Here is a 25,908-nt window from a genome sequence, read left to right as displayed (position 1 = left end):
CAGTCCAATTTCCAGTGGACAAGTGTCCACAGCAAGAAAACCATCCACCATCACATTACTCGCCTTGCTATCAGAATTGTTAGATAGGCAAGTACCGAACGGGCACAGGGATCTGATGCACTCTCTCCTTCAGAAGTGGGTCCTTCTAGACACATTGGCAAAGTAGCTGCTCTGCCCATGCTGCCCTAGTTCTACAGCAAAATATGACATGGTCAAAATATGATCTGGTCTTTAGCACTATCACTCTCACCCTGTCCTGTCACCAGCGCTACAATCAGTGACACCTCCCTGCCCCCAACAATGAAAATTTAAAAAAAAGTAAAAGTGAGAGAGGTAAGAACTGCTGGCCTATGTGAACATTTCCAAACCTGTAGAGTCAGTGGCAGCAGCAAGTCCCATGTACTTACACAACAACATGCTGTGACTGTAATTTGAATTGTGTTTCTTCCCGGCTGACAGACGTGCTTTAGGTGCAGAGGTTTATGAGATGTCTTGTTGTCGCCACGTTCAATGGTAAGAGGGGTTGCATTAACGCTGACCTGGACCGATGCTGGCCAGTTTGTGTTCATTTGTCTGTCTTCGTGGTGGTAGCACTTGAACTGCAGCTCCAAGTCAGACCTGTAGCGCAAGGCAAAACCTGGCTTAAACTCAGTTTTCATATGACTAAAGGAATCTTTTTTGGATGCTAGAAATTCTATGCCATCCCACCCCCTTCACTTTTACTCTGCTTTGCTTGAGTCTGATTTTTTTTTTCTGGAAATGCCTCACAAATAATAAATGCGTAACACATGTTCTCCCCATAAAAGCCACTAACAGAAACAAGACAGGATGGCTTACACATCTGAAATTTGAGAGAATAATAATAATAGTAATACTTTACACTTATACATGACTTTTCATGTGAAGATCTCAAAGTGCTTTACAAAGGTGGGTTGTAAGTCAGTGGAATGACTCAGCAGAAAGGAAAAAGTTGCAGTCAGGTAGGTCTTTCCTCAAGCATTAGTGTTTATAACAAGAAAATAAAGCACGTTCACACATTCAGAGAGTAAGCAGAACTCACCCAGCCTGGGTATCACCTCAGTAGCAGAACCTAAAAACATATGTCCCACTCTATCTCCAAAGCAACCACTCTTGATCTACCACAATGATAGATAATACCAAGCTGAGCTGACGTTAAGTCTTGAGTAACTGAGGGTATGCTAGGCTACAGTAGCTACAGTGACACAGCTAGAGCTCTGCAATAGTGTCATAGCGTAGACAAGTCCTACATTGATGGAAGTTGTTTTTGTAATCCATCTCTCTCATTTTCCATCAACCTAGCTGCATCTACTGTGGGGGTTAGGTAGACCTAACCATGTCGCACAGAGCACAAAATTTTTCACAGCCCTGAGTGATGTATCTAGGTCAACCTAAATCTTAGGTGTAGACCAGGCCTCAGTAGATAGTAGCGCACTTACACCCCATCACATTGGTATTAATCTCATTTTACAAATGGGTAAACTGAAGTACAGAGAGGTTAAAGGTGGACTGGAAAGTTAAACTGAAATTTTGGGGTTTTGTCCTTCACTGTTTGTTTACTATGAACAATGACTGCCACAAAGTCCATCACTGACCATCTTTTACATAAGAAACATCAGGTGCTCATTCCCTTCTCTTTGCTGGACTCTCCTGTAAGACCTTTGAAGGACATGAATAGTGATGTCATATGAGACCATAATCCAAGATGCAGCAGGTGTGAAGAGGATCCAGTTGGTTAGAGTCTAAGAATGGAGGTCTTGTGCTGAGGCTGTTTCTTAGTATCTGATAATTAAAAAAAAAAAAAAAAAAAACCAACGGGCAGCCTCATGTTTAGACTGCTTTTACTGAAAGCTCAGATAATTTGTACTCAGTTTTTCCTCTGTAAAGGTCATGTTTTATGTCCTGTACTGGTGGTGTGGTCATGTTCAGAAATTCAGGAGATTTAGGTCAGAATCACAATCTCTATTTTTGGGGAAGGAAAGCAACTCAGGTGAAGATCTCAAGTGACATCGCTATTCAGGGCCTATGGAAAACTAGTTAGCACAAAAAATAAAAAGCGAGAAGCAGGGACCTGATATCTCTAACCTAAAAACAAGTAGATTAAAAAAAACAGAGAGAGTCTTTATACATTACACAGACACTGTAAAGGACAAAACTGCCTCCCTGACCCCTCTTAAAAAGTTTGTCCAAGGTCACATAAGGAGGAATGGAAATATGGAGAATCTCGTGTTCTAGCCATGCTGCCCCACAATGATAGATAATACATAAATTGTGGTGAGCAAAGACTGATCCACTGTTAAGGCAAAATTCTCCTGGTTGATTTTGTCTCCATTCTTTTGCTTTGTAAGAGCATGGAGTTCCCAGTAGGGAGAAGAATATTTGTGTCGCCATCAGCTGTGTGATTATGAGAGGGATGTTTTACTCAATATTTTAACTAGCATAAAAATAATCTAAAGGTTTGGTCTAGAATTCACGTGACTAATACGTGTATTGGAATCCATGCAATCCAAGGTAAACGTCATATTACTTCATTATAATTTCAACGTGCAAAATATCTTAATGCCATCTAATATCTATTCTCTTTTAGCTGAGCTGTTGTACAACAAATGCTAAAACAACTGATGCGCCACACACAGCTGACAGGGCAAGAAAAACAGTATGGGCATTTTCTATGTGGGTGTAACTATGTGATCAAGGAGAGAAAAATGAGCAAGATAAGGATGACAGACACAAGACTCAGTTTTCTGAGTGTTCAGGCTGCCCCTGCCCTCCCATCACTAACAAGTTTTTCAAGGTGGCAAACCTGAGCACAAATTACCAATAAGTTTTCATTAAAATGAATTTAAATACAAGTCCAAGTCAGTGTGCTAAAGAAGTTTTTTTTAAAAAAAAAAAAAGATCAGGTATTAAGAAACAGCTTTATGCCTCAGTGCAGCTCTATAAATCAACAGAACTAGCCTGCACAATCCCCTACGGTGATTACTTATTAATAAGAACCAGCAAATAACTGCCAAAACTCCCTCTTGCTGTGAGTACTCCAGGATAATGAAATGCAAGTAAGCAATAACTGACCTCAAAGTTAGGCATTAATTATTGGATGTCGCCTATTTGAAATCTCTCACATTTCTAATTCCTAGGCTTGAGACTACCAACACCATGCAGGCAAATAAGTATCTGTATCCTAGGTCAAATCTCAACCAGGAGCTGTGATGCCCAGGAGGTTACAACCACCCACCCTTCCCACATTACAAAATTGGTGGGTGATCACAGCTTGTTGGAAGGAAGGTCCCACTACGGAAAATGTTGAGGTCATAACATTATTAATCCAATAATCCACCTAGCCCAGGCTTGAAGGATGACTTAGAGAAACGGGAAGAAGGGGAATTCTGGGCACACTGGAAAGTGTGTTGCCAAGAAGAGGTTTCATTTGCTCAGCTATTTCATGTGTAACAAAGAAAAGCTCCATACAATAAGACAAGATAATGAGAAACTAAATTCTTCAAGGCACACAAGCACAGATTCAAAACAAGTCCACCCTACAGTATTTGGAAACGTAAACAAATCAAGGCTTTGGTTTTGATTTAATTTCATGCCATTTGATTCCTTGTCCATATATCAAAACCGGTACAGAATCTGGAATCATTTTATGCAAGTTTGAGTTACAGAGCTGCAGAATATAATCCAGAGGGACTATTCTCTCTCGCTCTGATGAAAAGTAATATTTACTGTAGGTGAAAGAGCTTTGTTGCGTGGGGAAAGCTGCACTTCAGCCGCTTGGCTCATTTCTGTTCTGGGTAAGTTAGAACAGCTCTCTAAAATCCACCTTCTCTCTGAAATTTGGGCCTTATCCTGAGAGGGGCTTAGCACCTATAACTGCCACTGAATTTACCATCTCTCTGAATCAGGTCCTTAATTTGCTTACTAATATTATTTTCAGATACCTTTACACCTCTGTGTTCCAGCTGAAAATAGAAGCAACCTTGCCAAGGTATTGCGAGAAAGCTTATCACAGATTGTCCAGGCCAACTACCAACACAGGACCAAAAGATCATCTCCAGATGATGCAAGGAGTATGCCTAGGTCAGAAATATTCCATGAATGATCCTTGCATGCTGGTTTCAGCTACGCATGCTCCTAGCACTTTTACTGGAATGAGTAGAAGCAAGTCAAAAGGTACATTTAAATAATTATTTTCCAGACATTGCCCCTTGCCCCATTCACATTGATTCCATCAGGTTTGCTTGGAAGGATGGCATACAACTTGGCGCCAGCAAACGGCTTGGTAGCTGAATCAAGAAGTATATTATTGCACTTTACTCTCTGGAAGTTGAGGGTTATTCACATATATGTGAGCTAAAGGGATGTTTTTTCCTATCCAGACCATATTTCCTAATGTAAAAATCCATGACTGACCCAAACAAAGCTCATCTGACCCACCATTTTGCTTTCAGTCACGCAAGATTGCCTCAGAACACTGCTCAAACCTACCTCCACATCAGCGTCTGATGGACGGTTGGCCGTAGGTGAAAGACATGGTTACTGACTGCCAGGTTGTGCTCCAGCCGAAAGGGCTCCAACACCACCCCATCTCTCACAGGGAACGTCAGACGCAGCTCATCATTGTGGTTGGCTGGGATCGAAGAGGGAGAGAAAGTGTGAACTTTCCCTTTAGCATCTGCAGTGCAATAACAATGTGTATATTTACACAGAATAATGACAAATGATACAGTGATCTATTGCTGGGGTTAACCTAGTAAAGTCACATATAGAAAAGAAAATGACAAATAACTGTATAAGTGGATTTCGTGCAGGTGATAGGGCACAGACTGACAGCTCTGGAGACTGATGTCTTCTATTTATATCCACAGATAAGGTTTATGAAAGGAGCAGCAAAAGTGCCTCTCACCACAGACGTGCCTTACACCTGATGTGGGGGGGACCATTTTTCATTGTGAGAGATTAGTTCAGTCACCATACCCATTCAATCACTCTGTTGAGACTGCCAATTAGTGCCAGTTGTGGTTGTGCATTGCTATTTGTTTTTCTGTGATGTGGCTATTTTCCCCCTAGAAACTGGAATTGAGATTATCCAACTCATTTCAAGTGTGCCAGTAGATGGTAATGACTCTCGATTCTAATGGTGATCTGCAGATGGAAGGCTCAGGTATTCTATTACCAGTTCCACAAGCCATTCAGTCTCCCATCATGAAGAGCTTTGCTGCTTGTTATGCACAATTTATGATGGCCAACCATTTTCAGCAGATATGTTCTGGCTGAAAAAACAGGTTTGTTTGAAGTGATTCTGAAGCAGGAAGACCTGGAGTATGAAAAGGTTACCGCTGTCCATTGTAATCACTGGATTTAAGATTGTGTTTCTTCTTCACTCATCAGAAACAGAAGCTGCTGTTCAACTCTTACTTAAAATACTCTCCTCCCTCTGAAGCTGCTGAAGCTAAAACAGTACCAATAACCTTAATCTTTCAGATCTCCATGAACCCTAAAATGCTGGTTGAAAAGAGCTAACACAACAGAGGTCTTTCTATAGAGAACATACTCCTTCTTCCAGTGCCTAACCTTTGATAATTCTTTAGTCACTTTTAGACCCTAGACAAATTGTATGAGTACACAGCCACTGAGATGGTGTTATTCCTGACTCGCTCTCAGCCAAACATAGCTGTGAGGTTGAGTGGCTTTGAAAGGAGTATACATTATTTTTATGGCACACTACTGAATATTTTTAAGAGGTCTGCATGGACATAATAGGAGTACCATTACAAATATTCACCCTTTAAGCTATTCTTCAGTAGTATTCAATAGCTTTGCCCTTGACCAAAACACACCACATTACTATTGATGGAGTTTCTATGCAATAAACAAACCCAACAACATGAAACAGTTGAAAATTAAGAGTTTCATTCTGAGAAATCAACTACAGGAATATTTAAGGGGCAAAATCCTTAAAAGTTTAACTTTGGAGAGAGTTTTCCATTTGCAATTTTCCAATATTTTGTTTGGAAACAAATATTCTTCTTTCCTGTTTCCTTCCTCTCTGAGTAGCTTGCAAAATGTGGTTGGTCGACGCCATATATCAACTGGCTATCAAAATTTCTCTCCATGTCAAAAAATAGCCATCAAGATGCTATTTTTAAAGCATCACTTCTGGGTTGCGTGATATGCATGGCAAAGGAAGGAGAGACAGTAAAGGGCTGAGGGACCGCTCCATTTGCTACTCACTTGGCGGTGGCGGTAAAGCATTGATATTTGGCTTAATGTCAGGTGGGAATGGTGGTTTGACATCCTGGTTAGGTGACAGGTATGGTGGAATACTGCTCCCTGGAGTCATGGGTGGTGTGGGGTTTCCTGGAACCGGTGAGTGAGGGTAATTTGCCACAGGTACAGGCCTTGATGGCTAGAAAATAAATAATACCAAGCTGTTATTGAATTTTGAAAAGAAAAAAAAAAAAAAGAAGCCCTAATCATATGTATTGCTATTAAACACTGAATCTATATATCGGTACTGTGGCTTGGGCCTGGCGCTATTTAAAGCGAAATGAGTAGGAGAGCTAAAACTGAAAACCTTAATTATTTTTTTCTTTGCATTTACTTCTCATTTTTAAAACATACAGTAGTTTAGATTTGAGGCAAGGAGTGCAAGCCTCAGAAACTGCAGATGCTACACTTTTTCATTCTCTCCTGCCTCTTTATCCGGTTTTCCACGTTTGATCTCTCCTACTTTTGCCCTAATTTTCTTACTCTTCTCCTCTCCTCTTGATGTAGCAGTAAATAATATAGCACCTCATCTTTGGCTGAGAACATTTTATCTTTGGTCACTGAGCAATCACAGGTTGAAAGGCACTACCGACTATACCCATTCCTGTCTCCGCTGAGACCAAAGTTCCTCACAGTTCTCAATTCATCAAGTCTCTAGTCTCCACAGTCTTCAAACTCCAAAGACCAGGTCATCTATATTACAACGCAGAGCCTTGCCCCTTAGCTGGGAGAACTGCCTTTCTCCATGAGCTCATCTTGTCTATTCACCCTGTCACCACATCAATCTACATTTCCATGAAAAACATGCAACATAGTTCGATAGACCAAGGGTTGGTTCCCCTTTCAAATTTTGTTATTATTTTCTTCTCAAACCAAACTAAGATTCCCTTGTACATAGCCCTGGATCACTCCCAGGAAAGGCTATTTTGTTCCTTAAACTGCTTTGGCTATAAAACAAAACAAAATTTTAAAAACCCCAACAAAAATAAACAGGATAAAAATATATATAAAATCCTTCACCTTTAAAACACTCGTGACTGATCTTCAGCTGGCATAAATCATTGTAGCTTCAGGCACTGCAATGGAGCTACACTGATTTACACCAGCTGAGCATCTAGCCCCTTGATGCATTCATCTTGACAATGTGGAACAGAAGCTGCCACAGTATAATAAAAATTGCTTTAGAAAAAGCAATGTTTCTAGACATCTCACATCAGGCAATAAGTGACCTGACTGTATACAGATGTTCTGTGGGAAATGATTCCTTATTCTTTTCCAATAGTGCTGTCATCTCAAACAGTACCCACCTTCCATGCAAATAATGACAAAATAACCCCATTGGCCCTAAGATTCTTCTGGCTCAGAATCCAACACCAGAAATGACTTGACTATTCTAATCTTAAAGCAGATCTGATCTACCAGCTTTACTGAAATTTTCTCAATTAATCCAAGAACCGTGCAGTGTGTGCCCTCATTTTGCTTTGCCACAACTAAAGGTGGGCTCAGTTTGGCATTCACTTTTACTTCTGGCCCACATTTAGCTAAAGTGCCCCCAAATTATGATGTGACATAGCTTACTGTACTATGGGCTTGATTCTGACTCATCAAAGGCAATGGAATAACTTCCATTGCCTTTAATGGTGTATTATCAGGCCCTATCTAGGGATCCTATGGTATTGCTGGAGTTTCATTTTATCCACTAACACAGAAGAAAGAACTTTCACCAGCACCAGATGAGATAGCTAATGAACCCAAAGTCTCACCTTGTAATACTGTCCCATGTTGACTGTTGGAGGTGGGTACTGCCCTGTATTTTGCTGGGTAGGCATCCTCTGTCCAGGATAATTAGGAGACGTAAGAGGTCTTGGAGGGTTGGGAGTTGGATACTGACCAGGCTGGGTAGGAAACTGGCTATTTGGTCCATATTGCTGGTTTCCGTAATTTGGCTATTTTACAACAGAGATGAAACAAAACAAGAAATAATTTTAAACTGAACTTTGAAATATAGAATTAAAATGAAAATAAAATCAGGCTGATGTCCCTGTCTCATGAACGCTTTGCCCAGCATTTTCAAACCTGGGTGCCTGGAGTTGGGCCTCTGAGGGACCGGGGATTGCGGACATTCAAAGGTGCTCAAATCTTATTAATGTTCAGTCTGGGGCACTCAACCATTTGTGCCTTTGAAAATCTCCACTCCAGGATGCCTAACTTTAGGCCCTTAAATAAGTAGCCATATTTTTGGAGGAGTTGAGCACCTGCATCCATCCATCTAAAGTACTTTTATGGTCCCATAACCACAGTATCTGAGGGCCTTACCATCTCATGTGTGTAATGTTCACAACACCCCTGGGAGACAGGGAAGGGCTATTAACTACATGTTTTACAGGTGGGGAACTGAGGCACAGGGATATTAAGTCACAGAGCCATAGAGTTTAAGGCCAGAAGGGACGACCAAATCATCTAGTCTGATCTCCTGTGTACCACAAACCACCATCCAACATACACACTAAACGAAAGAACCAAAATGAGACCAAAATTATTACACCCCCCCAGGAGATAGACTATTATGTCCCACAGGCAAAAAACAGGAGGAACTGAGGAGCACCACTGCCTGAGGCCACTTCAATGGCAGGGAAAGGATTAAGTGAGATATACCCAGATAATCCTTGCAAGGACCCACACCCACATGCTATTAGAATTCTTTGAGTGGGGGTCAACAAACACATGGACAAGGGTGATTCAGTGGATATAGTGTACTTGGACTTTCAGAGAGTTTATGACAAGGTTCTTCACCAAAGGCTCTTAAGCAAACTCTGCAGACATGGGATAAGAGGGGTGGTCTTCTCATGGATCAGTAACTGGTTAAAAGACAGGAAACAAAGGGTAGGAATAAATGATCAATCTTCAGAATGGAGAGAGGTAAATAATGGGATCCCCCAGGGATTTGTACTGGGACCATTGCTTTTCAACATAGGGGTAAATGGTGAGATGGCAAAGTTTGCAGACCATACAAAAGTACTCAGGATAGTTAAGTTCAAAGCAGACTGTGAAGAATTACAAAGAGTGACTGGGCAACAAAATGGCTGATGAAATTCAATGCTGATTAATGCAAAGTAATGCATATCGGAAAACATAATCCCAACTATATATACAAAATGATGGTATCTAAATTAGCCATTAGTACTCAAGAAAAAGATCTTGGAGTCACTGTGGATAGTTCCCTGAAAACATCTGCTCACTGTGCAGCAACAGTCATAAAAGCGAACAGAATGTTAGGAACCATTAGGAAAGGGATAGATGATAAGAGAGAAAATATCATAATGCCACTATATACATCCAGAGTAGGTTCACAACTTGAATACTGCATGCAGTTCTGGAAACCCACCTCAAAAAAGATGCATTAGAAATGGAAAAGGTATAGAGAAGGGCAAAGAAAAACAATTAAGGGTATGGAACAGCTTCCATATGAGGAGAGATTAAAAAGAATAGGGCTGGTCAACTTGGAAAAGAGATGACTAAGGAGGAAATAAAAAATGATGAATGGGATGGACCAAAAAAAAGAGGAAATGTTATTTACCCCTTCACATAGCACATAAACAAGCAGGGTGTGTGTGTCACCCAATGAAATTAATAGGTAGCAGGTTTAAAATAAACAAAAGGAAGTACTTTTTCACACAACACACAGTCAACCTGTAGAACTCGTTACTAGGGGATGTTGTGAAGGTCAAAGCTATAACTGGATTCAAAAAAGAACTAGATAAGTTCATGGAGAATAGGTCCATCAATGGCTATTAGCCAAGATGGTCAGGTATGCAACCCCATGCTCTGGGTGTCCCTAAACCTCTGACTGCCAAGTGCTGGGACTAGATGACAGGGGATGGACCACCTGATAATTGCTCTGTTCTGTTCATTCCCTCTGAAGCATCTGGCATTGACCACTCTCAGAAGACAGGATATAAAGCTAGATGGACTATTGGTCTGGCCCAGTATGGCCAGACTTATGTTCTTTTGCTGGAAAGAAAGGCTAAAGCCCCCCAAGATCACTGCCAATATGACCTAGGGAAAAATTCCTTCCTGACCCCATGGATCAGTTAGACCCTGAGCACGTGATTAAAAGTCAGCCAGCCAAGCACCCGAGAGAGAGAATGCTTCATACCACGTCAGAACCTTGGCCCTTTCTGGCCAATGTTCCATCCCCAGCTGTGGCTATCCTGGATGAAATAACCTTCCCCAAAACTAGAATACATTGTGGCGGAAAAATCCTTATAGGTGGCTGGCTGAAACGCTGAAGGAAGTGACTTGCCCAAGTCACAAAAGAAGTCTGCGGAGAGTAGATGACTGAACCCAGGCCTCTTAAATCCTAGGCTAGTGCCCTAACTCCTCGACCTAAGTTCCTCCCCATTTTCCCTGCAGTGGTCCAACAGGAAGTCAATGGGCATGGTTATTGCTCAGCACCTTTAGGGCGAGGTCAAGATTATTACTGTTCTGATGGCAAATCTATTTATGAATATTGATTACTTACAACAAAAACAAAATAATTCTGGAGCAAGCTAATTTATAACAAATATCCCCTTTATGAAATTTTCATAAATCAATAAATAAATAGCATCTACTAAACTTACACAGCACCTTACAACAAGCATATGATTTTATAGCACTGTAAAATGCATGTTACTTGAGAACATTCTCGTATTCACTTGTGATGAAAAACATGCTATTGAAACAGCGAGGAGGGATTCCCAATCTTCCACAAAGGTGTGAAATATGAAATATAATGGTACAAATAATCATCTGAACTATGCATTTTTAGCTCAATTGGAAAGGAGTGATAGCATTTACATAGTAGAAAAGCCTTGTTAGATAAGCAACTCCTGCAGCAGATAAGTCATTTTTGATGCATAAGGTAACAACAACAACAGAATTCATTTACAGACCAGGAAATGTTGCATTTAGAAAAACTGCAAGAAACTCAATAAATATTTGTTAAATGTTGGATATCAGTGTATATTTTCTGTAAACTTACATTGCCACTATTATATTTTGGCCAATAAAATGCTAGTGTAAACTCTACTGACTAATAGCATAGCATCAGTTTAGTATATGTTGTGATTCTATCTAAAGTTACACACTAAGGGCTAGATTTATAAAGGTATATAGGCCCCTAAAGATGAAGATGGGTGACTAGTGGGATTTTCAAAAGCATCTCAGTGCCTAACTCCCATTGATTTCAATAGAACTTGCCTGAAGTCATACAGCAAGCCAATGGCTGTGTGATTTTGATTACTACGTCTTGGGAAATGCTCTCATCCTATGCTAATCTTATAAAAACCTGGAGAGACAAATAGACATAGACAGACAAACAGGAAAAGAACTCAGATAATCTTCACCCCAGACCAAAAGAAAATTACCTAAATGACAACGTGGGAATTTTCAGAGATGCTGAGCTCAACAGGAGTTTTGAGTATTAGCACCTATGAAAATCAAGCCACAGGAGGTTTGGAAAGCAATGGGATTTTTAAAAGTTTCACATGCTTTTTGTGTTTATGCAAGGTGCTGCCCCATATTTCTTTAAAACAATAAAAAACCCAGAGTAAATAAAGCGTATGGTCTGCCCATGACAAATTTATTTTAAGCATTCAGATTGAAATCCATCTCTGCGCAGAGAGTCTCTATAAGACCTATGAACTTACGTTCTATTATGAGGGCTTCAAAGTGATATTTTGAGGGCTCAAGAACTTCACAGGGCAGTTTGGGCTTGGTGGCGGCCACCTTGGCTGACGCACCAGGGACTGAACTCTGGGGACCTCCAGAGCTAAAAAGCACAAGCAGCTACAGCTTGAGCTAAAGTTCCCTAGGCAGGGCTACTATTTGTGGGCTAAGCACAGAGGTGACTTGCTACACACACTCACCAGGGTATTATACAGGTTTTCTGCACAGGGTGGATTTCATCTGTAGCATAATTGGTATCGTTTGTAAGACAAAAGGAATAAAGAAGCGAGAATACTCACCTCTCCTGGGTACGGTCTCTTCATGCCCTGTATAGGCAAAGACTGGGGGCGTGGACCTGGGTAAGCTTGCTGCGGCATCCTCTGCCCATGGCTGCTGAAGGGGCTTATCCCAGGGGGCCTCGGCTGGCTCATACCCATAGGTGGCCCGCTCATGCTGGAAGGCGTCATTCCGGCTCCCATGCTCGCTGGGTTCATGCTGCCTGGCATAGAAGCAGGGCCGCGAGGGCCAGGTTGATTCATGAACTGGCTGTTGTAAGCCTGAGTTGGACCCATCTGGAAAGAGGAACAAACCTTCAACGGAAGAAAAAAAGAAAAGAAAAGAAAAAAAAAGAATAAAATGCGACATGCATTTAAAATGGGAGTGGGGAGCTTAACATGTTTGTTAGCAGGGGTTGGGGGTGGGATTATGTCGCATTTTCTTTTTATGTTCTGTAACCTTCTGTGAGGGGTTTTGGGTTTTTTTGGCATAATAATAATTCAACTGCAATTCTAAAAGCAACAGGAGAGAAAAATAATAGTTTAGTAAGAGAAAAACGGCTTTAATATGAGCAAATAAAAATCCACTGACGTGACCAGTCATCTTCCCCAAGGTAATAGGCCAGGATCCTCAGCTGGTGTAATTCAGCACCCCTTTATTGACTTCAAAGAAGCTTTGCTTATTTACGCCAGCTGAGGTTCTGCATGTGCCCCACCCTTAACCCCGATGCTTAGAAACACTACACGGAATGGAAGCGGTGAGAAAAGCAGCTGCCACAGATCAAACACTCATTCCTTTTTCATTAATAGTTAGTACAGGAAATAATTGTGTGTTGAGCTTAGGGTCACCAAAAATGGATGGTTCAAATTGCTATTCTCACAGATAATACCTTAAAAGGTGGGGTTTTTTTTACTGTATTTAGAAAAACTAAACTGAGTTGATCAACATAATTAATTAGAGAAACAGCATAGGCCCTAAAATAAAGCTTTAGAACACTTACCTGTGTGCTAAAGTTTGGAGGAGGTGAAGTACTAATGCATCCCATTAGAAGTGGGTATAAAACTTTGCATACCATTTTTTTTTAACTAAGGGATGACCTCTTTGCAATACAAATGCACGACTAGTGCAGGTAACAGGGATTCATAAAGATAATGTATTGGCCACTCTATGTCATTATCATATACATACTTATCCCTGCTACAAGAGATCGCTTGGTCTCCATCTCTTGTGCAAACAGACACACAATACAGCTGATACCTGAATATCTTACATACTAAATAGGGGCACTCACTTCTCTCTAAAGGCAGAAGTCAGAAGGATACAAGTTTGCAAGATCTACTTTCTTACCGGTCCATACTGGTTCATGTCCTTGTTCTGGGTTTCCTGAAGGGCTGCTACAGTGGCTGTAGCTGTAGCTGTTGCTGTGGCAGCGGCAGCTGCAACTGCAGCTGCGGCGGCAGCTGCAGCCGGCTGAGTGAAATCTGCAGGCGGCCTCGTGTGTGGAGGGATCCCCATTCCCGCAGGAGTATTTGGGCCACCAGGGTAACTATCAGGTGAAGAAAGAAAGGAATATTAAAATGGGCCGAGTGTTTTGAGCTTAGATTTGGGGCCTCACTCTGATGTCATTTGGAACAGTTCCAAAACCATGTATAAGTTTCTCTTGAAAACAAGCACTCCGACAGAAAGAGAGAAGCAGGCATGTCAATGAGGATGCAAGAGCTGCTCTGGCACAGAGGGAAGATAACGTCAGCACTTTTGAATGGAGTTAGAAACTAGAGTTTTCAGGAGTTTCTAACTAATTTTTATTACTCTGTTCTACCACGCTGCTGGACTCAGAGGCTGTAAACGAATGTGTGCACAATTTAGGGGCAGCATGGACAGTAGTATCCATTGTGAGCTTCCTCCACAATCAGCCATCTATGTGCCTCAACAGTGGAATGCATCAGCTTTTCCAGGAGTAGAAAAGGAAATCTGTCCCACTGAGATCTCAGGAAAGAGGCCGACAGGGGCTATTTGTTATCGACAGTGACTGACAGCTGTCATTTGGTGCCTCTTCAGAGTTCTGCATGAAGCAAGTTGGCTGTGCCTGCATACTTCAGGTACTAATCACAAAAGTACCACTAAGTAAATAAATAAATAAATAAATAAATAATCTAGAGTACTTCACACCTGTAGATCTCAAAGGTCTTTAAAAAGGTGGGTCAACATTATGCCCATTTTACAGATGAACTGTACTGAAGTACAGAAAGTTTAAGTGAGTGGTACAAATTCATGTAGCGAGACAGTGGTAGAGATGAAAACAGAGGCTAGCTCTCCCATTTTCCAGGATAGTGCTGTTCCAGTCTACCATGTTGGTACCCTTTTCGGCAGTAACAACAAAGGAACCCAGAGATTGACTAGGCCCGGAGACAGAGCTACACTATCACCACAGAAGTGCATTCAGGAAAAGCATTAGGAGCGTGGGAAGCTTGCATGCTTACTGCCTGTGTTTACCTTTTAACGGCCCACGCCTGTGTTTTGTAGATAACCTGGGCTATTAATTTGGCACATTTCACAAGAACTGCACTTACCCCACAAAAATAAACACATAACTTAAAATTTAAGACCAAAGCCCTGTCCCTCATTCATACAAAGTGCTTTATAAATTCCTGCAGTAAGGGGTCTGCCTATTAGCTTTGTAGTGCTGTACCCTTACTAATATTTGAGGTAATTTCCTCATATAGACTGATGGAAGTTGTACCACCGATACTTCTCACATACTAGCCCTACTGAATGTTAATCATTCCTAGGACCTTGGTTTGTGTCTTATATTTGTGGTAATTAAAACTTTATTTCTGGTGTTTGTCAGGGGTAATTGATTGACCTAATTTCCAGATACAGTGATGAATGTCCTGCTCTTTGAGTAGCCAATTTTTCGAGCAACGGACCCAGTATGCTATTTAGGTAGGCCTGATGAAATAACCACCAAGACTTTGGGTATTTCTAAGCAGCCGTTGGGAGATGTGATTACCAGAGCAAGTAAACTCACATGTGCTAGCCCTGCTCAAGCTAATAGCAGCGTGGCTGCAGTGGCCTGAGTATGTATCCAGGAAGTTGGGTGGCTTGCCAGAGCAGCTGCAGCCATGCTGCTATTTTTAGTACACTAGCTTGAACAGAACTAGCCCATGTATGTCTACCCAAGCTGGGAATCACACCATCCGGCTGGTGTGTAGACTTACCCTTTAAATAACCAAAGGGAACCTATGACACATCCAGTAGATTGCTATGCAAAGCTAGAACACCTTGAACTATTCACATCCAATTGCCATCCCATACAGACTTGTCTTACCTCCCGCCAAAGCCTCCACTTCCGGGATAGTTGGGTCTTCCGTACATGCCCTGCTGCATATAGGGTTGAGCAGAGCCTGCCTTGGCTGAAAACTGCTGCTGCTGCCCAGCAAACTGAGGGGAATTAATGCCAGGGTTGCTTGTAGTCATCCCAGAAGCCATGGGGTTTCCTGCTGGGTTCATAGGGTTATTGGCATTTGCCATTGGGTTTCCCAGCACCTGTGAGGAGAAATATTCAAAATAAGGAAAAAGCCCTTAAAGCTATGGCTGTAAACAATGTTAGTTTGCTACAGACATTAAAGTACAATCAACTAACTTATATACTTGCACTCAAATGAGTCCTGGGTTCATTATGCTGTATGCACCTAGGTATGTTAATTTCTTATGAGCTCTCCCTTGCCATTTTCTGATCCCTACCATAAGATTAGTCTCTCACTGAAGCTTCTGAAAAGTTATAATAAGGAACAGCAGACATCACATTTTTTTTATCATGTGGCGAATCCATCTGATTAAGTGAAGAAGCAAGAAACAACTGTGTTATTTGACAATTTGTTGGTCTGCAAGATGACAATTTGATTTAACCCCCCCCCCAACATAATGTCATTGATGTAGGACCTCAAAATGACGTACAAATACTCATTAAGCCTCACAACATTACTATAAAGACGTATCTCCATTTTACCGATGACCAAACCAAAGCTGTCTGCACTATGAGTTGTGGTGTGATTCTCTTGCCCATGTAATGTGTACTTGTGTTAAGTCTCTTTGAGCTATCATGAGTGCTGCTGTGGCTACAGTACTATTAACACTCGTGCTAGGTCGATGAGACTAACACAAGTATGCTCATACGAGATGGGGAATCACACCCATAGCCCATAGGGTAGACACAGCATAAGGCATAAAGCGGTTCAGTGACTTGACTAATGTTCTTGGATCCAGCTCCTTTTCAAGTAAAGGGAAGTCTTTCCACTGGCTTGAACATCAGTTGGATGGAGACTTGAGTCCTTCACATAGAGAACTGGTTGGGAATTTGCCATCTGAATGATTTTCCAACAGAAAATGGAGTTTTCACAAAACTGAAATTTTCTGTGGCAAAATTTCAATTTCTCTGAAAAATATCAATTTTCCACTGAAAAAAATTGAAATGATAGCTCCCCAGCTATCTGCGTGGAAAGTTCATGTCAATTTTGCCTTCAAGAGAAAGAAAAATGGACAAGAACATTGCAGTCAGGCAGCCAGACAAATGTAGCTGGGCTGGGGGAGAGGTGGAGAGCCAGGTGCTTGGCCTCTGGCATTTTGTTTGGAAGGTTCTGGTCAATTTCACTTTCTGCCTGCAGGGAAAAAGTGAAATTGACAAGAACTGTCCAGGCTGGCTGCCTGCAAGCTAAAAAATTCCATTTCAGTTCTCCTGAAACAGAATTTTGTGGAAGTCCCTTCCTGTAAAAAGTTTTGCATTTTGGACTTTTCATCACAATATGAGATGACATTTTGTTCAAAAATACAAAATTTTTCATGGGAACAAATTCCCATTTTCTGGACAGTTATACCCTGGCACTAACCACTTAGCTCTTGCCTCTGTCCCAATGCTTCAGAACATTGCACCAGGCTAAATGAGAAAAGTTTTCCATTAAGGACTCAAGAAAAATGCTGTGATAAACATGTTAGGTCTGATAATCACCCCTCTCCTGTATAGAAAGCAAGTGATGCTTGCAACTGCCACCAATATAATCTGACACTTCCACCCATGTGTTACCAACTCAAAATAAGTAAAACCCTAATATGTAGCCATTGTGCTGCCAGAAGAAGAAAATAAGCAGGGAAAAATACCGTTTTATGACAGTCCTTTCCCTACTTTTCTCTATTTTTTTTTTCATTTTACTGACAAACATTTAACCAAAATGCATAACTCAGGGTAGGGAGCATAAAATGAAGCTTACCTGGCTTTGGGAGGTATTAGTCACACCCCATACTGTAGTGACCACTGATAAAGAACCTGGTGGTTGGTTGGTGTTTTGCTGCCAAGGAACAGAGTCATAGGGGAAAGACCCATCACTGTAAAATACAAACACACCAGAGAGTCATGGTTTGGAACAGTTTAAATGAATGATGGTTGAGGAAGCGGGGATTGATCTCTTAACTGACAAAGGCAGATGGAGTAACCTTAACTCTTCTCCAACTCATCAGCTTTATAAGTATCTTAGTATGTTTAAGAAGTGGGCAGTTTCTGTTTGGTTACAAGCAGAGCAATCACCACAGCATCAAAGCAGAAGGGAAATTAAGTTAATTCATGACACATAAACCCATGTGGTAATGGATGAAATGAAGAGTTCACCCCTAAAACTCTGCCACCTGCTGAAGTAAAAATAAACTCTCGGCCACAGCTTTCAACAAGAACATTAAGCTATCTGGATATTCGGAGGCATTCATTTTGCAAAAGTCATCCATCTCAAGCTCTTCAACAATCATTGCTTCAGCTGTCTCATTCCAATTCAATTAGGTTTTGAGACTAGACTGCAGCCCCATTGTCTGCAGTTGGAACCAGCATGACCAGAAGAGCCTTTAAAGGAATAGCAGCCCAACAATAATTTTCAAAAAGTGAATTAAAATCCAGATGGCGTCCTACCGCACGATGGATGAGCTGTATGCCAAAAAGTATTAGCTAATCAGTATTCTAGAAAATCAGCTGCTGAAACTAAAAATGCATTCTTTCAGATAACTAAGTGGGGAAGAGCATTGGGTTTTTCCATAAACTAAACAGATAGAAGCCTGTCACATACAAGTCTTGGTGCATACAATACAGAGAAGGAATATGTATATGTATATATGCAATATAATTACTGAATACATCAAACTCAGTTAAATAACCAGAGGTAAAAATACAGTATTTTTTCCCACATATCTTATTTAACATTATTTGGTTCATGTGTTATTATTTATCACTTTTTAAAGTTGATTTTACGTTTATGATTTTTTCCAGGTATATACAAACTATTTAAGGAACACATATATAGTCCTTTTATTTTAAAGAGATACTGGCAAGCGGTTTAGGCCATGAATTCATTTTTAAACTAAATTACAAATCTGACCCTGCAAATGCTTATCTAGCTATCTAAGGAACTCATACAACTCCCATTATCATAGAATCTGAGTGCCTCAAAATCTTTATCCTGCAAGGCAGGGAAATACTCTTATCATTTTCCAGCTGAGACACAGAAGTGTCATGTGGGGCATCTGTGCTGAACAGGGAATTGAACACGGTATTCAGCTATCACTCTAACCACTGGACAATCTTTCCGTTCCCCTGGGCCACAGGACTACTCAAGTGTAAAAGTGAGCTAACATACATATAAATATAAAGATAAAGATATAAATATTTTCCTTTTCAAAACTTGGGGTCTGGGATGCCCTTGTGTTAAGTAGTGTGCATGCATGCTCCTTGCTCCCAAAGAGACTACAATCTATTAACAATAAAATTAATAATATAAATTAAAATTAAGTAATTAACATACATTTTAAAAAGGGGGAAAAATCTTTAAAACTGTGATTATCCAATGTTTTTAAAAAACTTTCTCCTGGCCAGTCTGGAAGTCCACCACCAAATCTACATTTTCTGTCTCATACAGTACATCACAATGTTGCCTCACTGCACAATGTTTCAGCATGATGCAATATTTCAAATACATGCAGCAGCAACATCTCTCTATCAACACTGCAAAAAGCATATACGGTCAGGGATGGGAGATCTTCAGGGTCTGGAATTAGGGGCTGATTTGGACTTCTGTCGTAATGCCTTCCACTTTTTTCCCCTCTACCCATGTGATATTTGCCACTTTTACTTCTTTCCTTACTCCTTTTGGTGGATGTCTGCACTGGCCTTCTGTAGTCATCCTAATATTTGAAGAGAAATCCTCCCCACAACATTGTTCTTGTTGAACAGCACAAGGGTAATTAAGTCTTTTCATTGCACCCTGGAGGGCAGTGAGTCAGCTGGAGTCCACTAAAAGAGTACTGACTAATTTAAAACAATGTTAATGAACCACCACATGCTAGGGGTCAGCACTGAGGCGGACCAAGCAGCAGAGGAAGCCATCAAATGAAAAAGAAGAGAAGGAGGGATATTACTTCTCAGGCTATGATGTAGTGATGCTGCAACCATTCAACACAGTGCAAAGAAGAAAGATATAAAAAAAGATTTCCTAGCTGCTAACGCATATTGAAGCCAATGATTAGTCAACGCTGATGTCAAAGAGGTAAGTGAGGCTTTAGGTCTAAATAACTTTTTTAAAATAGTTGGATTCAAAGAACAAACAGACAAACTAACACCATGAGTTGGTTTCAGATTTCCTTATCAGACCCTGATTCACTTCTCTTCTCGACTCCTCTTCCCGGTTGACCCAGGGTCGCAGGTTCCCATGATTCTTCACCATGCTTTCCAGTCCATGGCACAGGTTCATAGGTCTTGGAGTTCCAGTCCTTTTCTCTCGACAGTCTTTCCATCGAACCTTCGGTCTTCCATGTCCTTTCTTGCAGCCCTCTTCCTCCTATGTTTTCTTTGCTGGTCATTCTTCTCCCAATCTTATCACACCCAGCCCACCTCAGATGTGCGCTCTTGGCCTATCGCGTAGAGTCCCAAGTCCATCTATCCCCTAATTTCTCCCTGGCACATGCTCTACCCTCCACTTGCCTGCCATTCTCCTCAGTATATTATTTTCTACTACCTGTATCTTCTTTTCTTCCAACTCCATAAGGCCCACTGTTTCCAAACCATAGAGCAGGCAGGGACAAACACATGCAGGATATATCTTTTCTTTCAGTTTGTTACTTGCCAGTCCTGCAGTACTCCTACCACCTTTTTCACTGCTTCCCACGCACACTGGGTGCTTATTTTCAGTTTTCCAGATCTCCCTCTGATGGCACGAAGTGTACTTCCCAAGTACACTAATTCTTTCTTATGATTCAGCTTCTCTCCTGAAACTTCCATCAATAGCTCTTCTTCCACTTCTTCAGTTTTCTTTGTGTTTACCTTCAGAGTATGATCTTCAAACACAGATGCCCACTTTGATACCAATTTATCAATTCCTCTTTGCCGTCCGCAAAAAGGGTTAGATTGTCAACATGCATTAGTTTTTTCTGTCTCTCCACAGGCTCGGTTCTCCTACTAGTTGTCTCCATAACTAGGATGAAGTTAAGTGGACTCAGCACACTGCCATGTCTCAATCCCACCATCACCTCAAAATGCTTCAAAATTCCAAGTGCTATACACCACATTTCCTGACCCTCAATACAACTCCTTATTATCTCCACTTCTTGAAGTCCCCCTGCCATCCATCTCAATGCTCCAAATACCAACTACTGCAGAACCAAGGCATAGGCTTTCTCAAGATCAATAAATGCAACACAGCAATTACACCCTCCCTTTGTCATTCTTTCAAACTTCTGTCTCATTGCAAATATCCTTCCCTTCCAAAAAACATGTTGCTCCTCTCCTACATTTTCCTCCACCTTACCCCTCAAACTTGCCTCCAAAACTCTCTCAAAGAATTTGAGGGTTGACTTAACAAAGTGATGCCCCAATAGGCATTGGTATCATTTACATCACCCTTACTCTTCTAAAGAGCCACAATCAATCCTGTTCTCCAGTCTGGTATCCTTACTTGATCACAGTAAACACACAGTAATCTGTGAAAGCTCTTTACTGCAGTACTTCCAACTACCTTGCTCATATCAACAATTATGTCATCCTCACATCTGCTTTACCATTCTTCATCTTATTCAGTGCTGCTCTACTTCATGTACAGAGATTGATGTCTTTTGAAACATCCCCATAATTGCTGACAGTGTTTGTGCTCGCAAATCTTTCTTCTCATTTAACAACCTTTGAAAATATGTTTTCCATACCTCTATTAACTCTTTAGACTAAGTCACTGATTTCTTCATCTGTTGTGCTTCATTGTTTCTTTTTTGCCAACCCAAAACCCAACTTCCTGCCATCATCTTCCTCCAGCTTTCTGTACAAATTCCTCTTCAGTGTCCAATCATGCCTTAGCAACTTCCTTTTTTTCCTGTTTGAATTTTTGATTGTTTCATTATCAAAACCTGCTTCCTCAAACTTTTTGAATAATACTTTTATTCTTTTTAACTTCTCTGGTACATCACATTCTATCACCACCTTGTTCTCCAAAAGCATGCCATCTTTCTACTCATTCTGCCACATATTATCTCCATTCAAAATTCCTCTGTTCTTCCCCCACTTACTCACTGCCGTTGGCAATGCATGAAAGCCTTCACTGACTTTTTGGTAAAACTTTTCCTTTCTCCCCTCCCTTACATAGCCACCAATGCAATTTCTTCCTCAATTTCATCTTCTTTCCTCAGGTTGCAGTCGGATTCCAGCTATTAATAATGTATGTTGTTCTGCTACATATTTACTTTATATTTTTAACCATTTTCATATGTTCTCTTCTTATCAAAGTACAGTCTACACAGGCTTTACTTTTTCCACTGTAGCATGTTACCAGGCAGGATTCTCCTTTTTCAATCCATGTAGTCACCACTCAAAACCCATTAAACAAGCACCAGTCAATTCACCTCTCTCCTTCTGCATTTCTTTTACCAAAGCCAAATTTACCTGCTTCTCCTTCTACTGGGCTCCCCTCACCAAAATTACAGTTAAATCTTCACCGACCGCTAACAAATTATTACTCTCAACCACACCAGTCATCATGTCTGACATGGATTGTTAGTAAATTCGCTATGAGAAGTCACTGCATGAAAAATGAGGTTTACGTGGTGAATAGAAACTAGTGACTTGCAATGATTCACACATGATTTGTGGCATTTATTTGGAAATACTGTGCGTATGTGTAAATTAAGATTTATTTTTAAAAAAGATTTACATAACTGACACTAATTTGTTAGTTCGCTTGTTAATGCAAATGTGTGTGTGTATCGGACACTCCGTTTACACACCTCCACTTGCTGAGAGAAAAGCGATTCACATTGCTTTTTGTGCACGGGGAGGTTTGTTTAGACAATTACTTTATGTTCATAAACTATTTACCTTAATAAAAACAGTCAGTTTAAACATAGCAAATACATTAGCTACAGTATGTAAATGGGCAGCTTTGTTCATGAGGTAATAAACATATGATTTACATCATCAAGGATTTGCAAAAGGTAATCTAACAAAGAATAATAATGAAGATGTATGAAAGATTTTTTGTTAGGTATTTGTTTTAGCATAAAGGACAACTACTGATATACAGATGTAATACAAATCTCACAGCAAAGTTAAAGTGAAGGAAGGAGAAAGGACTAACAGAGTAGCTAACCTTTAAAATGTTTCCAGTCCATGCATATGCTGTGATGAACATACTTCTCATTACCTTTTTCCCATTTTATAGTTCTGGGGTTCCCCACAAAGTCCTAAAGACTGATGGACACACAACCCACATGTACTTTATAGCACTAGGCATTAGCTTTCCTGAAAAAATGTCACCACTTTTGCTTCAAAGTTAGGCTAAGGTTATGCATAAACCCAGCTATTTCATGCAATTAGGCTCCCAGCAATTTCTTTCCATTGTTTTCCCCCACGTCTGCTCTCTAGTTTTGGTGGAATCTGTCATTTGAGGTGTAGGTGCTCTCCTTGGCTTAACTACAGTATCTTTAAAACTGCTAATACATAAAAACAGTCCTCTAAGTATACTGCCTGCACCAGTGATCCTTGGAATGACAGTGATGTGGATAGACAACAGCCATCACAACACTCACTGTCATTTCTCCCATTTCCTTGTCTGTTAGTCACCTATGGACACCTACAGAAACACTTGGTTGCAGGCAGTGAAATTCCAGAGTTCAAAACTAGACCAACTGTCTTGGCTCCTTTTCACAATCATTTAAATGAAAGCAGTGTGCTCTAGTAGATAGTATGCTGGACTGGGACTCAGCAGATTTGGGTTCTATTCCTGGATTTGCTGTTTGACAGTGGGCAAGTCACTTTGCCTCTCTATGCTTTTGTTCTGCCTTTTGGCTGTCTTATAGTTAGATTATAGCTCCTTGGAGCAGAATCTGCCTCTTATTATGTGTATGTATAGTCCGTAGCACAATAATGACCTCAACCTTGGTTATGACCCCGGCATGCTATTACTGTAATACAAATTAAATAATAATTATTAATAATAAATATCCTCCCCCCAAAAACCCATAAAACAAAACAAAAAAACCCATTACACCTACAATGGATAAATACAAGAAGTCAAGAGTGAGAAAACTAAATAAACCCTCAAGCTTCTCTTGTACCAATCAAAGGATTTCTTATTATATGCCTATAAATTTAATAGCTTTTTGACTTTCTACTTTATTTTATTTAATGTTTATACGAGATTCTCTGTAACTGCTATATAAGTTAACTAATGACATATTGCCGGCAGTGAGCCCTCTTAGTTAAGTCACCATTGTAAACTTAGTGTCAACTTATTTCAACGGTTTCTTATTGTAGAAGATATGTTATATTACTAAACACACACACACACAGAATTCCAACATTCTTTAGATTTTTCAGTGTGCTCACCGCCTACTGTGGATGTTAGTGTCATTAGGCTTCTCTGCTTCGTTCCTTTTGCCAACATGAATAGAATCGTCTTTAATAAAAATGAAATTACAAAACTGGACAGAACTCCATTAATACCTTAGTTTTGATAACAGTAGAAGGCTTCAGAAAGGAACTCAGGTTGTATCTCACCACAGCTCTGAAACTGGAAGTTCCTGGTAACCTTTTTACTATATACTACAGCGAGGCAAAAATTTTCTTCAGAAATTATTTTTGGATGAAGAATGGCTTTTGTAGTGGTCAACACAGAAATTCCCATGGAAAATAGCTGATTGTGAGAAAATTTTGGGAACCCCAAACTTGAAAATCAAAGTGCTTCTGCTTTTGGCAATCAAAAGCAAAACATTCTCAGGTTTCAGTTTTTCAACAACCCCCTCCCCCCAAAAACTTCTGAAGAAACTTTTGACATTTTCCATTTTGTTGAAATTATTCACAGGAACAAAAACAAACTCCCAAGTAGCTGGAACATACACATGTGGTATGTATACAGTGCACCGTTCATTCAGCAGAATGTAGAGTACATACCTGCAGAGTCCCCCTAGCACAGGTGTAAACAGCACTGTAGCTGAAGGGGCATGGCTGAGGCAAGGAAAGACACACCTGAAGGGTGTGGGCATGTATGCAAGCACATATCATACATGCTCTCTACTCGCCCAAACCATGTCTTCCTGTCTCCTCTGTAGCAGTGTGGTGTCCTCCTGCCTCCCTCCTTCTGGACCCTTTCCCCGCTACAAGGAAAGACTCCCCCACTAGGGAAAGGATCTGGTTGGGGGAAGGCAATGGAGAAAGGCTTAGGCAGCTCCTTGCCCTGGAGCCTTTCCATGCTGCAGGAAGAGGCTCTGCCACAGCCTTTCCCCCCCACAAGGAAAGGCTCCAGCTGCGGGGAGCTGCTGAAGCTTTTCTCCATTGCCAGAGCCTTTCACTGACAGATGCAGCTACAAACTACAGTGTGGACACAGCCTGCTTTTCCCTGCAGTGTGTAGTTACACATATGCTGTATGCCACTGCCAGTTGGGTGCAGTGTAGATGTAGGCCCTCCAAAACCCCCACAGATGGAGTGTCCCAATTTGGAGCTTTTTTAGTTTAGATTCAACTTTTTTTTTTTTTTTTAAACAAAGCATTATTATTAACAACTTTTTATCAAAAGTTACATGTAGTGAAGTTGTCACATGTCCTTTTAGGCTATCTTTTATGTGGATTTTAAAAAACACTGCATACCATACATAAACACACAAATACATATTTACATATAAGCATATATAGTCTTAACTTTGAAGACCGATGCATTTGAAGCTTGCCACAATGAATGAGGAGAGTTGTAATCAGATGCCTTTCTGTACAGGGCTGGCCAGACTCTGAATATATTCAAGGTAGGGACCAGCATGCAAGCAGTGGCATGGGAATGGGCATGAGCATCACATACATTTGATTAATTCATTTTTTATTAACGATTTAGGGTTTAGCCTGGGTGGTCCAAGCCAACAGGGACATCTAAGGAGTCATTGTAAGGACAACAAATAATATCTCAATTTATGTAATATCCTCCAAAAAATGGTTTTACTTGTGTATATATATGATAGAGAGAGAAAGAAAAGAACCCAAGCATGATGGTGCTGTGGTGTAAAGATTTGTATTAGCATAAGTTTGGGGTGGCTACAATACTTTTGACTATTGAAGCGATAGTGAATTCTGCAGCTCTT

General features: G+C 40.6%; 1 protein-coding gene across 1 annotated transcript in view; it reads right to left on the bottom strand.

Moving 5' to 3' along the window:
- ZMIZ1 (zinc finger MIZ-type containing 1) overlaps window positions 1-25,908 on the bottom strand; it is a 472,323-nt gene that overhangs the window by 22,030 nt on the left and 424,385 nt on the right. The window contains 10 exon segments of the mRNA XM_073353233.1: window positions 408-618; window positions 4,507-4,648; window positions 6,253-6,427; window positions 7,162-7,208; window positions 7,211-7,235; window positions 8,052-8,234; window positions 12,297-12,569; window positions 13,621-13,819; window positions 15,602-15,819; window positions 17,538-17,652. Of these exon segments, the coding sequence (XP_073209334.1) occupies window positions 408-618; window positions 4,507-4,648; window positions 6,253-6,427; window positions 7,162-7,208; window positions 7,211-7,235; window positions 8,052-8,234; window positions 12,297-12,569; window positions 13,621-13,819; window positions 15,602-15,819; window positions 17,538-17,652 (1,588 nt within the window).

The sequence above is a fragment of the Lepidochelys kempii genome, chromosome 7, assembly GCF_965140265.1.
Source record: "Lepidochelys kempii isolate rLepKem1 chromosome 7, rLepKem1.hap2, whole genome shotgun sequence".
NCBI lineage: Eukaryota > Metazoa > Chordata > Testudines > Cheloniidae > Lepidochelys > Lepidochelys kempii.
This window is presented reverse-complemented; position numbering and strand designations above follow the sequence as displayed.